This window comes from Mesocricetus auratus, unplaced genomic scaffold (genome assembly GCF_017639785.1).
Source record: "Mesocricetus auratus isolate SY011 unplaced genomic scaffold, BCM_Maur_2.0 Super-Scaffold_100013, whole genome shotgun sequence".
NCBI classification, from domain to species: Eukaryota; Metazoa; Chordata; class Mammalia; order Rodentia; family Cricetidae; genus Mesocricetus; species Mesocricetus auratus.
In genome coordinates this window covers 49,110,185-49,126,115 of record NW_024429196.1, presented here as the reverse complement: position 1 = coordinate 49,126,115, position 15,931 = coordinate 49,110,185, and the positions used below count along the sequence as shown (strand labels likewise).

The 15,931-nt window shown below is 39.2% G+C and overlaps 1 protein-coding gene across 1 annotated transcript; it reads left to right on the top strand.

Moving 5' to 3' along the window:
* Positions 1–918: 918 nt before the first annotated feature.
* Hdgfl1 (HDGF like 1) lies at positions 919–2,919 on the top strand. Its single transcript, XM_005066440.2, has one exon. The coding sequence runs from the start codon at positions 959–961 to the stop codon at positions 1,817–1,819; it is 861 nt and encodes a 286-aa protein (XP_005066497.2). The 5' UTR covers positions 919–958; the 3' UTR covers positions 1,820–2,919.
* The last annotated feature ends 13,012 nt before the right edge of the window (positions 2,920–15,931 follow it).

Below are 15,931 nucleotides of genomic sequence, written 5' to 3'. Positions count from 1 at the left end.
GCCATGAGGTATTCTGGCTGATGGTTCTAGACTCAAGGTAGCTAGGATACAGGGGAAAAACTCTAATAGTAGTCAATTGGGGACTCAATATCTTATTTAAAAGAAAGATAAATCTATAAGGGGAAGCTTATAATAAAAGCTTAATAAGAGTCATTTAAATGCTCAACAGTGGTTACCTAGTATTTCCTATCTCACTACTTCAGAGAGGAAGATGAGTCTCCTTTAATCTCTCCTATACAAAACCCAATTTTCTCCTCCTACAGAAAAACGCTGATAGCATCTGCCACATCCCCAGTATTCCTATAATGTAGCCATTATGTTTCATACATGGGAACTTTTCGGATATTTTGATGTATCTGGGTTGTCATGGTCGTGGTGTTGCTATACACATTTGGTCATCAAGAAAGCATTACAGTTTAGAGATTCTGTTCCTAGTCATGTGTCTTTTAGACACCCTAACTAGACTGCTGACTGCCGAGTCTCCCTTCGACAGACTTCCACACAGTCTGTAGCTTCTACTTGGTCTTGGCCTCAACCTAAGTTCTAATGATAGGCTCAGAGTAAACCAGAAATCACTAAACTAGACTTCTCAGGGAAGTCTCTTATGTTTTCAGTAGTGAGCAGACACTGGCTGCAAAGTCACTGAAAGATAATTCCAGATTGTTACAAGTTCCACAGAAATATGTTTTCGTTTGAATTGCTGTGTTTTCTTCCCCCAATTACTTCAATCACAGCCTTTCTAGGCTACTCCGGAACACAACGGAGGTGATCTTTACGGCACAGGCATCTCAAGACGGAGACACACTAAGTCCTTGTCACCACAACCACCATGCTATTTGCGGTAACATTCAGTAACCATGGCATCCGTGTCAGGCTCCACTAGCCATTGGCTCTCCGAGATAATGCCCTCTTTGCAGTGAAACATTCTGAAGAAGGAAGCGCTGCCAGCGTCCTCGAGATGGCAGCGCTGCTCACGCGCACTGGGGCCAGAGGCCTGCGCAGCCGCGGTGGTCCGCTTCCGGTCGCCAACTTGGGACCCAGAGCACACGCCATGTCTTACTTCAGCCACCCTAAGTACAAGACCGGGGATCTGGTGTTTGCCAAGTTGAAGGGCTATGCCCACTGGCCGGCGAGGATCGAGCAGGTCGCCGAGCCCAACCGCTACCAGGTGTTCTTCTTCGGGACCCACGAGACGGCCTTGCTAGGCCCCAAGCACCTGTTCCCTTACGAGGAGTCTAAGGAGAGGTTCGGCAAGCCCAACAAGAGGCGCGGCTTCAGCGAGGGGCTGTGGGAGATTGAGCATGACCCAATGGTCGAGGCCTCCGCTTCCCTGTGCCCAGGGGAGGAGCATGGCTGCGACCAGGGGCCCAGGCAGGGGGAGGAGCCGGGGCTGGAGGCGGAGCCTGAGCCCGAGTCCCTCCCTGAGCTGGAGCCAGAGCCGGGGCCCGAGATCGAGTCTGAGCAGGAGCCAGAGCCACAGCCTGCCTATGGCCTGCTGGACGCCGTGGAGGAAGAGCCGGGCCTCAGCCAGGAGGCCGAGCCGGTGCGAGAGCAGCACGCTGAGGCGGAGGAAGAGGCCGACGAGCTGGGGCGTCTGAAGAGGAGCGCGGAGGAGCAGCCACATGAAGTCCCCAAACGGCCCAGGGAGGCGGAGCCCGGCCCTCTGGAAGTGGAGCCTACTGGAGAGCGCGAGGCTGAGGCCTGTCCTATCAATGAAGAGCCTGACCAACCCCAGGAGCAGCGGCCTCCCCTCCAGGAGGAAGAGGCCACAGAGAAGGAGGTGCAGGCCCTAGTTGGTGGAGAAATCGAAGGCCTGTAGTCATGGTGTCCTTAGAAGAGCCCGCTACCCCATCCTGGTGCCACCTGGCTGTGGCTGGCAAAACCACTAGGACCCAGTCCTCACCCCCAGTCCATCTCTCCTTCGATTTACTCACCTTTTCCAAGCCCGAATTCCTGGAATGGGTCAGGCCACCTGACATCAACTTCATGGCTTCAGTCGCGGCCCCCTTCCCTCCCTGAATTCTTAAGGGCATTTTGGATCTCTGCCTGGGTACCAGGAGTGAAGGAGGGGGAAGACAAAGAGCAGAGACTACTTTCAAAGGTCTGGGAGGGGGCGATCTGTAAACTGGTGTGTTGGTCCTGTGGGGGCATGACCATAGTCCCCTTGAGTTCCTGTCTCCTCCTCCCATCGCTCTGTTCCCATTTTTATAGATTTTATAGTGAGACTGGGGGGAGGGGGCCCAGTAAAGATTTCTGTTGTCCCAGGCAGTTTGGAGGTTGCCTTTCTTTGTTTTGTTTTTCATTAAAACATTTGGGGCTCCCAAATTGTAAGATCTGAATACTTTGCCTGCCATTTTGGTTAGAAGTAATGAGACATTATCCTCTCTACAGCTCAGGGACCACTGATTGATGCCCTTGGGGAGATCTCTGCTGCCTGTTTCAATCTTCCTTGGAACCTCAAGGCCTTCAGTCATTATATCACTAGGACATTACACGTTAGGAACCACCTTTATTTTAAGAGGAATTTTTTTATTTTATTTTATTTAGGAAAACCTTTGGTTGTGCCTGCTCCTAGTTTTCCTGAGACCAATCTTATTTTAGTATGAACCAGGAATTCCCCTTTTGTTCGGAATTTTATGACCTTCCTGTTGTTGGGGCTTTTCTTTAAGTTGTTATTTCCATCTATGTGTCACCACCTGGGCCCCTCAGTGTTGTTGTCACCTGCAGCAAAATGTAATGTACTGAGAAGTTGAGTGACCCTTTCCAAAATCTGTCTCTATGTACCTTTGTACCTGGACCCTTTTGGCTCTGCCCTTTTCCCTTGGGCTCTAATGAAAAAAATATTATCTATGCTTTTGGAGGTGAAGGTCTGAGAACCATAGTTCTAGGAAATAAAACCATTGATGACATTAAAACAAATCTTCTCAGGCCTGTTTCTTTGGTGTCCAAAAGATTGGAGTTTTAAATGTGCTGTCACTTTTGTAGCACTCAAAGACCCACAGAAAAGGATTTTCTTGGAGAAACCTTTGATTCTTGATGTCACCATCTTTCACTCCATTAATATAGTCACTAGTACACATTCAAGTGAGTGGACAAAGATAAAAAGCTTGGATGATGACAAACTACACATTTCCTTTCTAATCTAAATGCTTTGTAAGGATTTTTGGTTTGGAGAGAATGAGTGAAAGGATTGGTTTGGTTCTTTTATGTGCACTTTCCCTACTTTGTCAATTAACACTATTTTCTTTGTCATGAAAATACAGTTGCTTCATAGTCCCAATATAAAAATGTGTAGTAAAAAATATATATCCAATACTTTAGGTCTTTTGGTGACTTTGTACAAATATCATCAGGAATTTAAATAATCTTAGTCACACGTTGTGGGTCCCAGGTTCTGCATGAAGGGTTGAGAGATCATAAATACTAGAGACCATCTCAAAGACCAATTCTTAACCCATCACTAGCGACTATTCCTGAATTCCATACTAGTAAAACTTACTTGAATACTGTCAGCTATGTAAGTTAGGTAATTGTTTCACAATGAATGATAATTGCAGAAATATTGGAAATGTATTGCCTACTGAGTTACCTGAAATACTTTCAAGCATTTACCTTGAAATATGGCCTTTTCCAACTTTTGTAAAATCAGCCAAGGTAGCAGCTATTACTCAGTTTCCTCTAAAAGAACTCTCTTTCAAAGTTTTCCTGCTTTCCATTGAACTTTTGCAACTCAAGCACAGATTTCTAAAACTTAGATATTTTCTTCTGAATTGTGCCTACAAATGCCATTATAAATTCAGAAGTTAATAAAGTAGCTAATCTAGCAATAAGTAATCAAGACAGTAGCTAATTTCTAAAGTGAGCCTCTACTTTTTGTATACAATGTCTTTATAATGCAACCATCCAATTAGACAGCTGCTATTATGTCTGTTTTAAACCTAAGGGAATTGAGACTCAGAGACATTAAGTAATTTTCCCAGTGGCAAACAATTAGTAAGTGGTAAACCAAGATTCAGACAAGGATTTTCTCATTCTAACCATAGGTGTTTTGTTCCATTTTATCCTTTTCTATTATATAAAACTTCTTATTCAGTTGAGAGCTTTTACTATCTTCTGTTTTGAAGTGAACATTTAGAAATTTGTGAGGGAAAAAATAAATTAACAATCATTGCTTATAGGTGTTTAAAGTCATCTAAGGACGTGACAATTGTTTTTTATATAAATGACATGGTTAAGTGGTGAGGACAATTGCACATTCACTATTTTTCAAGATACCTAAGACTAGAAGCTTTGAATATGCCAGAGGCAAGCATAAGCTGTTGATAATGCTTTTGTGGAGGCGCATTGTCTGAAATGATTCAATAACCTGAACGAGGGAAAATGAGTTGACTAGCATTTGTGCCCACTCTGTGTTGTTTCTATACTCTTTTATGTTTCTATTGTTGGGGATAGAAACTGGTCTCATTAGAAGTGGTGCTCTCACCATCTTATCTGTAATATTGTAGGAAAAATAATAATCTAACTGCTAGTATATCTGAAGAATAATGTCCTCATTTTAAAAACACAGTTATAACCCCAAAACAGAGAAAACAAGGTGGAGGGACTTGTGCTCTCTATCCTGTTATCAAAACAACAGAAAACACTATGTGCTATGGTGACCAACAGATGCCTTTGTCTTGAGCAGAAACTCAAGCTGTTTAAAATTCCAGGAATCCCAATGTTGCTTTTGTTTTTCTCTGAACAGTGTATGTCTCAGTGACAGAATTACATATAAATGATTACTTACCTTTCTGAATAAAGCTGGCTGCTTGATCTTTCATTGAAGCTGTGTTGCACTATTCAGCCATACTCGTGCTTTTTCTGATGGCTGTGTTTCAGATGCCCCCAAGTGAAGGTGTGCTTAACAGTGCTGCTGCTTCAAAGACATGGTGAACATACTGGGTTCTGTAATAATATTAAAGTATTCAATATTTCACTCAAGAATCACTTTGGTAGAGGACTAAGATTCCACTGAGATTTGCAAGTTTCGTTGCTTAATTTCAGTCAGGGTTGAGCTATCACCTGCTCTACAAATTTGAATCCAACATGTCAGCTCTTCCTTGTGGTGTATAGCTCATTGCGCTTTTTAAAAACATACCAGACATTAGGACACACAAGACATCTTCAGTTTACTTCGATGTCAACACTTGCCATAGAAAACCTTCTGCCCCACATTCTTGCTTTCATAACTCCTTGTATTTAAAAGAAGTTCTCCATCTTCTCAACCTCGGCAGCCCCTCAAGGTAAGATTCACCCCGTGTCTGTTCCCACCACTGTGTGCTGACGCTGATTAGAGCCTAATTTCCTGTGGAATTGACTCCTTGACTAAAATATTTTACTAGTGCTTTCTTCTTACACATAAGCATGCTCCAATAAGCACACAATAGTTATTTTATAAATGTTTGAAGGTCAGCTATCAAATGCCCCTTGAAGTTATGGTGATGAAGTGACAGCTGTGATGTCATGGTAGGTACACTCTGACAGCAGAGTGAAAGTATAGTTGCCTATAATGACAAAAGCTGGTTGGAGGATTTCTGTTTCCATGTAAGTAGCTGGCTCTTTTCTTATGGTGATTTGAAAACTTGATTCAGCATCTCAAAGATGTAAAGAAATTGGTCAATGTCAAAGCAAAAATTGCTTCTTAACCAGACACTATAATATTTGAATCATTTGTCTCAATTAGGCCACAGGAAAGCATACTGTCTACAGTGCACAAGCATACTGTCTACAGTGCATGGGTCCTTGTGTGGACAAAAGGTATTCTTACAGTTTTCAGACATGAGCCACAAACTGACCATTTCATAAAAGCCTTACAATAATGGAGGTTAGTGTGCCAGGGGGGATCTGAATCAGGATTTATCTCAGGCTCTTGGTCAGGTACACATGTCCCTGTAAACACACTCAGAGTTTAATGTACTTAACCGAATGGAATCTGTTCACTTAGCTGTGACTGCTTCCCAGCCTCTCTTGCCTGCTATCTTGCTGATCATAGAAATCTTTGGAATCATGGAGCTATCCTAACATGACTTTCTATGATAAGTCTTCAGGGAATTTTCTCTTTGTAGTCTGACCAGCATGGTAGTTATTACTTTACTCCTACTGACCAAATACTTGATAAGAAATGGGTTAGGGGGAAAAGGTTTATTTTGGCTCAGGAGATACAATCTACCATGCGGAGGAGGTGTGTTGGACAGCTGTGGCAGGATAAACTTTCTCACCTCTGGGTGGATCGGGAGTCAGAGAAGTGATGATCAACTCATCTTCTCCTTTGTTATTCAGTCCAGGCTTCCAACCCATGGGGTGATGCCATCTACATTCAGAACAAAACTCCTTCCACCATCCCCTGTTTAAAACTTCGGGAAAATCTTTCATAGATGAATCCAAAAATGTTCCCAGCTAATTTTCTAAGTGTTTCTTAATCCAGTCGGGATGACAATAGTAATTAGTCACTACACCCAGAAAAGATGACAGCAAAGTTTCTGGATGGACTGGGACACATGGGCTTGTGGAAGTGCTGGTCCTAGACTGGCTAAGTCTTCAGAATGGGAACCAGCAAAACATACTTCATCTGCCTCATTGTCCTGGTATGTGGTCAGTGCCCAACCAAGGACTTGGTCACTTTTTCCTCTTCTGCTGTTATCATTTTGGAAGAAGTGTTCCTTCTGTTCAGTTATATTTCCTTGTTTCTCCTATGAAAGTTTTCCTACAGTAGCTTCCTCAGAATTTGATATCACTCCAATATGTTAACACAACACCATAGGCTTTCCTTAATGTCAGCTCTACTCTTACATAAACGTTCCTTTTATTGTTTTTATCAACTACTGGACTGACTATTCCATGTAGGTAGGAACAGTTTTCTTCATATTTCTAAGAGCCTAGGAATGTGCCCTGTTCATGATAATAAATAATCATTGAGAAGGAAATGAATGTACACATGACTGAATTGGCTGCTGCTCCATTCCCTTACCAGCCCTCAGAGGTTAGCAAGTTAGAGTAATTTTGTCATCTTTAGTAAAACACAGTAAGGGAGGCTAAAGCTATTTTTAAATGATTGTGACCCTTTATTTTAAAAATTTGTTTTTATATTGCTTATTTCATAAAATTATATTTGTCTCACAAAGTAGCACCTCATCTGACTGAAACCCAACCATGATAAATCAAATCATGAAAGGTTTCCATCTGTACTAATTACCTTTCTCCTGCTGTGGCCCTATACCTGGCAGAGCAATTTAAGGGAAAAGGTGTCATTTTGACTCATAGTCTGAGGGAAAGTAGTCCAGGTCATGAAAAGCTGGATGCTAGGCAGATGCTTGGTAGTGAGTTTATGCAGCTGAGACTCCTGACCTCCTCACATCTCCATGGAAGAAGAAGCAGAGACCAGACAGAAGCAGGGTGATTACAAAGACGGAGACCCTCTTACAGCAAACCACCATCATTAAAAGCTTCATAACATCTAAGAAACAGCACCACGCACTAGATACCAAGTGTGCAACCTGTGAGCCTGTGCAGCAATATTCACCTTTAAAATGCAATACCATTTGCATCCCAAGTAGAAATTGGTTTTATCTTTATTAGTTTGATATTTCGTTTTTTAAGGGTAGGAATCAAACTCAAATCTTCACACATGTAAGGCAAGACTTTTGCCACTGAGCTGCATACTAAGCCCTCAATACTGCATTATTGACTTGGCTTTCTTCAATATAAGAAGCAGCTTCATGGTGTTGGGCTTTGAGCTGGCCAAACTCAGGTAAATCCTTGCTCCCCCATTTAAGAGCTATGTCATTTAAGATTCCTTCAGCCAAAGGCTCTGAAAGTGACTTCCATGTTACACATTTGTTATGAAAAGCAAATAAGCTCAAATATCTTAAAAATGTCACACATAGTACAGAGCACAAAATAGACCTTATATATATATGTTAATTTATTTCCCTTCAACCTAATCTAGAGGACTAACCATAATGAATAACCAGAAATAATTAGAGCCTAGTTTATTGCCTTTATTTCAGAAAACACTGGAGGCCTTCACCAAATGCAAACAGCTCACTGTGATGTAAATGGCAATTCTATATTTAGTCTGCCCATATTATACCCAGAGAAGCTGAAAGCTCATTCTTCTGTTTCCTCATATTGCTCTTCAACAGCTTCTTTAAATTCCCTCACTGGTAGCTGAGTTATTTCATACAGACATATCCAATTTTAAATATTCCTGTGTTTTGGCCTGACTCATCCCTCCTGTGCCCAGCTTTATTGCTCTCGTTATTTCCCCAGGATGCACTCACTGGTTTCCAGTGGGTATTTCTTAAGTGTATCTCCTTAAGCACTGTGCATTCCTGGCTTTTTTTCCCATTGGTAGAAATAGTAATTGTATTGCTCTAGTTATTTCTTGGTTCCCCTGCCTTTTTTCCAATGTACCTATCTTTCCTCACCTAATTTTAATGAGCTGCCCAAGTCGATTACTGAAAGCCACTGGAGTGTTACAGCAGGTGGACCATTCTTCCCAGGAGCTCACAAGGGTACAAAGTCCCTCTTCATTTTGCTTTTGCCTTTTCTTTCTACCTTTTCTCCTTTTGTTTTCCTTCTTCATACCTTGGGCATCTCTCCATCATAGTCATTATCCTGCTCTCTTGGTGATCTGCGTAACACTTCATTAAAACTATATTCTACTGGGTTCTTTTCTCCCTTTCTCCCTGCCATTCACATGTCAACAAGATGTACTTTTACTCTTTTTTCTTTTGATTCTTCTGGTGTCTGAATTTGTCAGTCATTACTTTTCTCCTTAGGGAGGTTTCTTAGCCTACCTCCCATAACAATATCTGTATTCCATTCTGTGCCTTATTACAGTCAGGTTCAATTAATTTTTCCTTCCCTTATTCTGTCTTTATTATTGCCATTAGATTTGGGGCTTTTACACTGATTTTATTAAGCAACTGCATTGATCAAGGCATCTTGGATGTTCTTATAAAAAAGGCAAAAATAGAAAAAGACACATTACCATTGTATGACAATATTATTTCTTCTTTGAAAAATTAAAATTCATTGGAGTATTACTAACCTTCTTAACAACTTTGCTTGTGTATTCCTTTGTTAGTTGGGGTAAGGACTATAGGAGAAATCACTTTTATTTTAAGGGAAGAATAGTGTCAGCATTACATGGCTGCTTGAGCTCCTGAAAAACAGAAGAAAAGATGAACAGGTTCGGTATCATCTTGATCCTTGTGCACTAGACAAGTAATATATTAGCCCAATTCGTATTGAACTGGAGTATGACTAAGTAAGGAAAGTGAATTTTCAACTACATTCAAGTAAGTTAGACTCTACATGTTAAAGAACTCTTATGAAGAATGACTATCATATTCAGCTATTGTGATAGAACTAAATATTTCTGTAGTATACAAGTTCACATCATTATTGTCTTTACCCAAGGTTTACAGTCTTTTCTAACTTTTTATTATTTATTTATTTTGGGATGATACATGTGTCATAATGCGTGTGCGTAGATCACAGCAAAAACTTTCGTGAGTTGGTTATCTCCCCACTGTGGATCCTAGGAAGAGGACTCAAATTGTCATGCTTGATGACTAGGGCCTTTACCCACTGAGCCATCTCACTAATTAATGTGATCTTTCTAATGTAGTAAAAAAAAAATACCCTGGGACTGGCATGATGGGGAAAATGCATATGCACATCTAAAAGAGATCACCATGTCCATTCATGGAGTGTTTACACTGTACCAGATACTTTTCTAGGGGCTCAAGATGAATTGGTGAGTAACTCAAAAATGGATCACAGTTTTTATTTCATTTCAGCAGCAAGAGAAAAGCAATTAAGATGAAAATGAATAGGGAAATTAAATGGTAGGTTAGAAATTATAAATATCATATTCCTTTGGGAATATAAAGCATGAAGAGAGCAGAAGATGGAATCCTGCCATTTTCTAAGCCAGTGGGGGGGGGGGGGTGGGCCAGGTGTGTTAGCACACAGGGTTTCCTCCTTTCCTTACCTTCAAGTCATTCCCCAGAAAAAAGATAACACATTGGTACCATTGTAAACAGGATGCTGAGGCTGCTATAACTGTTAAATATAAATAATCCCCAAGCCTAAATAATTTATTATTAATAATAAATTACTACTGGTGCAGCTCAAGCTGAAAGAGATACACAAACCTTAGATTATTTGGAATAAAAACTCTCTATTGGTAGCACTTATTTGCTTATTAGTCACAGACATCCACAACATTTCAAATTTTGTTATATACCTAGGTAAAATACTCAACATTTGAAATCATTAAATGTGTTGCTGCATATCTTCTGCAGCACCTATCTCAGTAGAAAGGACCATGGGTTGTTATTGACTGTCTTGTCACAGTGATGACAACATGCTTATTAGGAATACATTTCAAAACTCTGAGGGTGTAGACACATGGGAGACAAAAGCTACAGAAAGTAGAGGTTGGTAGAGTATTCCCAATGCACATAAGTATCACACTCCTATAATTGAAGTATTGCAAAATTATCTTCCCAGCCTCCACCCATGACAAATCTTACTAGCTTGTGATCCTGAAAGCACATGGAGTGGTTCACATTGGGGTATGGACAGAGAGTAGGGTGTGTGTGCAAACAGGGGAGACTCTTAAAAATTGTTTTATCATTTCTAGTTAAGCCAAAGATTTTCCTTGAATTGTATAGAACTATTTCTATACTAAATTTCTTACTAGTTTTTTTTTTGCTTTGAAAACCTTTTAAAAATTTTTTCTAGTCCAAATTGTTTTTCCAAGTAAAAAACAGACCTTGAAGTTGATATAATAGATACAAATCAAATATGTTATAGAACTGTAATCTATGCATGATGTGAATGAGAGAAACGGTATACTGGTAAATACAATAAAACTAAAAGTGTCAACATGTTAAATAAAAGGTGAAAACTGGGTTTGAATGAATCTACACACTGAAAAGAAGAGAATTTGAGGTAAATTAAAAGCTTCCTTTCTAAGATACAGACTCTCTAACATTTGTGATCTCTTCCTCTTGGAACTCCTAAGTCCTGCTCCCCATGTTGCCTGCCATTGCCTCTAGCTTTGAAGGTCAGAGCTTCGAACTATGTACACCGTAAGTTCCTAGGAAATCTTATTAGATATTGGGATGAACATATGTCTGAACTATGAGATTTGGCAAATTAATAACTGAGAGTCGCTTTTTCACTTTTACTGTGGCCAGAGAGACATCAACACCTTGCTTTATTTTGGTTATGCTTATATGTTTGAATGCTTGCTAAGTAGATGTCATTCATTTTGGATATTCTGTAATACCCATGAAGGGAGGGATAAAAAGAGAGAGAAGGGAGAGGATTACTATGTTAGTTACTTTTCTTGTTGATGGCACCATATTCCAAAGAAATAAGAAATTAAAAGAGGGAGTGTTTATTTTAGCTTACAGTTTAAGGAAACTGTCCATTATGGTGGGAAAGACCTGATGCCTTGTAGCAGCAGGCGAGAATCCAAGAATAGACAGGATACCTCAAGACCTGCCCCCATGGCCCACTTCCCCCAGCAAGCCTCTACCTCCTAGAAGTTCCACACCTTTCCAAGCACCATCTTCAGCTGGAGATCAAGTTTTTAAATACATGAGCCCATGGTACCCAGTTTACATCCTAACCATCAGAGACAGAGGTTGGACCTCATGTGTTCAATGTAAAATGCAAAATGAATATATGAATTTATTTTTAAAAGCAAAAACATTCTACTTTATTTTTCTAAATGTCATTTCTCCTGGAGAATACCACCTACATCTGTTCCCAGAAACAACAATAAAAATACTCTGTGCATGAGAGCAAAACCCTAGGCCTTTGACTCTGGTCATTCTAGTCCTCCAGGCTAAGTCTAAGAAAAAGAACAAATTAGCAACAATGGTCTGCAGCAATGTCCAGATCTTCCTATCCATGTTGTAGATGGATGCATGTATTGTACCATAGCTATAAGAGCCTCCTTATAAAAGTTGGAACTCTCATGCCTGTTCCACAGCTTCTGTTTGTTGTGCTGCAGTCTTTCAAGAATCTCTTTCATCTATTTATTTGTTTGGAGGTTTTTTCTGATTTACAAGGTAACCATAACTCACATTTGTCAACTTATTGAGAATATCAAAGCAACATGCCATGTGGCTTATGACAAGATATAGCCTCATGTCATACACAGAGGTAAATTTTAGCCATTAAAAGTCAATAGATTTCCTTAAGAATGAAATCACAAGACTAATTAGTGTAATATACATCATGCAGGCTTACTCTCAGCACTCATTCCCTTCTGTCTCAGGATACAGACAGTGGTATATTACTACTATAACTTCTTCTTCCTGATAATGACCATTATTCATAGCAGGGTGCTGTAGGTCACTAGCATGATCTTTATGCAGAGAGGCCTGCTATCCATTCTGTATTCTCTAGATTGTGAGTTATAACATTCACATATGGGACCCAGTTTACTCTTTGTATACGAGATGTAGATTTGACCTTGTGTTGTCCTTCTAAGCCTTCCATGATCTCACAAAACCTGGACATAAAACTTTTAAACAGCCTTGTTCCTCCCCACCCCCAAAAAATCTCCAACTGTGTTTTGGTTTTGAGTTTAAATCATACTATTCGCATCATTTGTCGGTTTTGCTATAAAGATGCCTGGGGCAGCCAGCTGCAACTGAGAGGGCAGACTTGTCATTGTTGGTAATTAGAAGGAGCCTGAGAGATTCAAGGTGTCTCAGAATTCATAATGGCTTGGGAAAAAAATCACCAGTGTGTTGGGGAGATGCATTTTTCTGAATTTGTTCAAGCAATGTAGCTGTCTTTTTAACCTTGCTGCCTGGCTCATTACACATGCAGTCAGTCACCAAAGCCCCTGGCTCCCTGCTGTGCTCCTGCAGCTTGATAGAATGCATCAAATATTAGATGAATCTTCTGGTTTTCCTCTATTGGCAACTGCTCTGAGATTTTGCCCACATCAAAATAGCTGTAGATTGAAGTCGAAACTTAACGTGTTTAGTGGGCAAAGAATAAGTCTGTGATGAACTAATAAAGAAATGTAAAATATACCATTTTGCATATATTTTAAAGCCTGTAACTTGATTTACTAAAGAAATGGGTCAACAGAGAATCTTCTAATCTTTAAAATACAAGGAAATCTTTGCAGGGAAAGTATCTATCTACGCCTTACTCCCAGCTGTCTTTGTAACAAGGTAAAGGGTACCTAATCCATAAAACAGTTTTACTTTATCAATGTCGCAAAAAACACACAAATAAGCAAACAAACAAAAACCAAAAAAATGCTGCTTCTAAAAGAGCCCATTAGGGCTCTTCTTTGAAAACCAACTTTCTAAAATAGTAATTATAGTAGTGTGTGTCACTGCTAGGGCACTTTCTCAGTAAGGTATACTGGTACCACAGTGAAGTCAAGTCCATTGGCACACATGGTGAAGTAATTTATGATTACTTTCATTAGTAACTTCCCTGCAATTTTGAGAGCTTAAGATTAAGGTAAAGTAATGAAAAGCCTTTAGGCCATTTATGACTTGTTTTGGACAACATTCACATATCTCATTCATTCCTCTTAAAAATGAACCCTGTCTCAGTTTTCTTCTCTCCTCTTCTATGCACTACAAGTCATCCTGAATTTTGTTGTTTGGAATGAGATGGAATTACAGCTTTGATGTTTGGAATGTGCTGGAATTACATTCTGCTTAAGATAATTTCCTTATCCTGAATAAAGATATACTTCTCAAGTACAAGAAGCATACATAACACCAAGTAGACTGGACTAGAAAATAAATTCCCTTCAGTACATAATATTCAAAACCTTAAACATACAAAATAAGGAAAGACTATTAAAGTCTGGAAGGGGGAAGAAAAAACCCAGCAACATATAAAGACAGACTATTAGAATAACAGCTATTGTGGTAACAGCTGATTTCTGATTGGAGAATCTAAAACCCAGAAGGATCTGGAAAGATATTCTACAAACTCTTAGAAACCACAGGTGCCAGTCCAGACTATGACATCCAGGAAAACTATCAGTCACAACAGATGGAGAATAAGACATTCCATGATAAAATCAAATTAAGCAATATTTAGTTACAAATCCAGTCCGAAAGAAGGCACTATAAAGAAAACACCAATTTAAAGATCTTATTCATATCCAGGAAAACAAAACAAAAATCTAAAGTCAAAACACAAAACACACACACACACATACCACCACCACCACAGCAGCAGCAACAAGAGCAGAAGCAGCAGCAGCAGCAGCAAAATAACATGAATTAACAAACATTGCTCATTAAAATCTTTCAGCATCAGTGGTACCAATTCCCCAACAGACAGACTAACAAAATGAATATGAAAACAATATCCACCCTTCTGCTACATCCAACACACACACACACACACACACACACACACACACACACGTTAATATCGAGGGAAGACATAACCTCAGAGTAAAGGGATGGAAAAATTCAAATAAACAAGCAGTGTAACCATTTTTATATGTAAAAAAATAGACTTCAAATAAAAACTAATCAGAGGAGAGATAGGAAGGCACTATGTATTCCTCAAAGGAAAAATCCAGCAAGAGAATGTTATAATTCTTATCATCTTTGCACCAAATTCAAGAGTACTCAAGTTATTTAAAAAAAAGAAAAGAAAATCACTACTACCGCTTAAATAAAACATTGTTCCTGATATACTGATAGTGGGAGACTTCAGTACTCCATTTTAAACAAGTGACAGGTCATCCAGACAGAAATAAAACAGAGAAATGCTGAAGGTTACAAATGTTAAAAAAAGAAAATAAATGGACCTAACATATATTTACAGAATATTTCATCCAAACACAAAAGAATAAACCCTTTTTCATCACCTCAAGGAATTTTCTGGAAAATTAATCTTGTCCTTGGCAACAAAACAAGTCTCAACAGATACAAGAAAATTGAAATAACACCATGCATCCTATCTGACTACCATAGTTTAGAGCTAGATGTCAATAATGACAGGAACAACTGAAAATTTAGAAACTTAGAAACTGATGAAATTGAACAACTCACTAATTAATGAAAAATGAATCAAGGCAGAAATTTACAAACTTTGTCGAAATGAATGAAAATGAAAACACAATATATGCCATCTTATGTGAAAAAATGATGGTAATCATAAGAGGAAAGTTCAAAGCACTGCATAAAATAATTGGAGAGATCTCATACTAGTAACTTAACAGAACACTGAAACTCCAAAAAACAAAACAGGAAAAAATTAACCCAAAAGGAAGATACAGCAAGAAATAATCAAACTTGTGGTGAAAATCAATAAAATAGAAACAAAAGCTACAAAGGATCAATGAAACAGAGACGGTTCTTTGAGAAACACAAAACAATAAGATTAAAACCATTACCCAAATTACCAAAAAGAGATGAGAGAAGATGCAAATTAACGTAAGTAGAGATGAAAAGTAGAGAGGAAATCCAGAAAATCCTAAGGATATACTTACAAGTCCATACTTCACCAAACTGGAAAATCTAACAAAAAATAGTCAGTTTTCTCAATACATATGACTCTCAAGTTCAATTGAAATCAGATAAACAATTTAAACAGACCTATAACCCCTAGTGAAATTAAAGCAATAAAATGTGTCCTGATGGGGGAAGTTCTTCTGTGTATATGTTTGTCCTATTGATTGATAAATAAAGCACTGTTGGCCAATATGGAATCAAGATAGGTGAGATTAGGAGAAGTTGAGGATTCTGGAAAACAGAGGCACAATCAGTCACCATGTAGGACATGAGTGAAGTAAGATGTCCGGGACCCTTTTTCTGGTATGAGAAGACCACGTGGAAATACTCAGGTTAGCCGTTACGGGTTAATA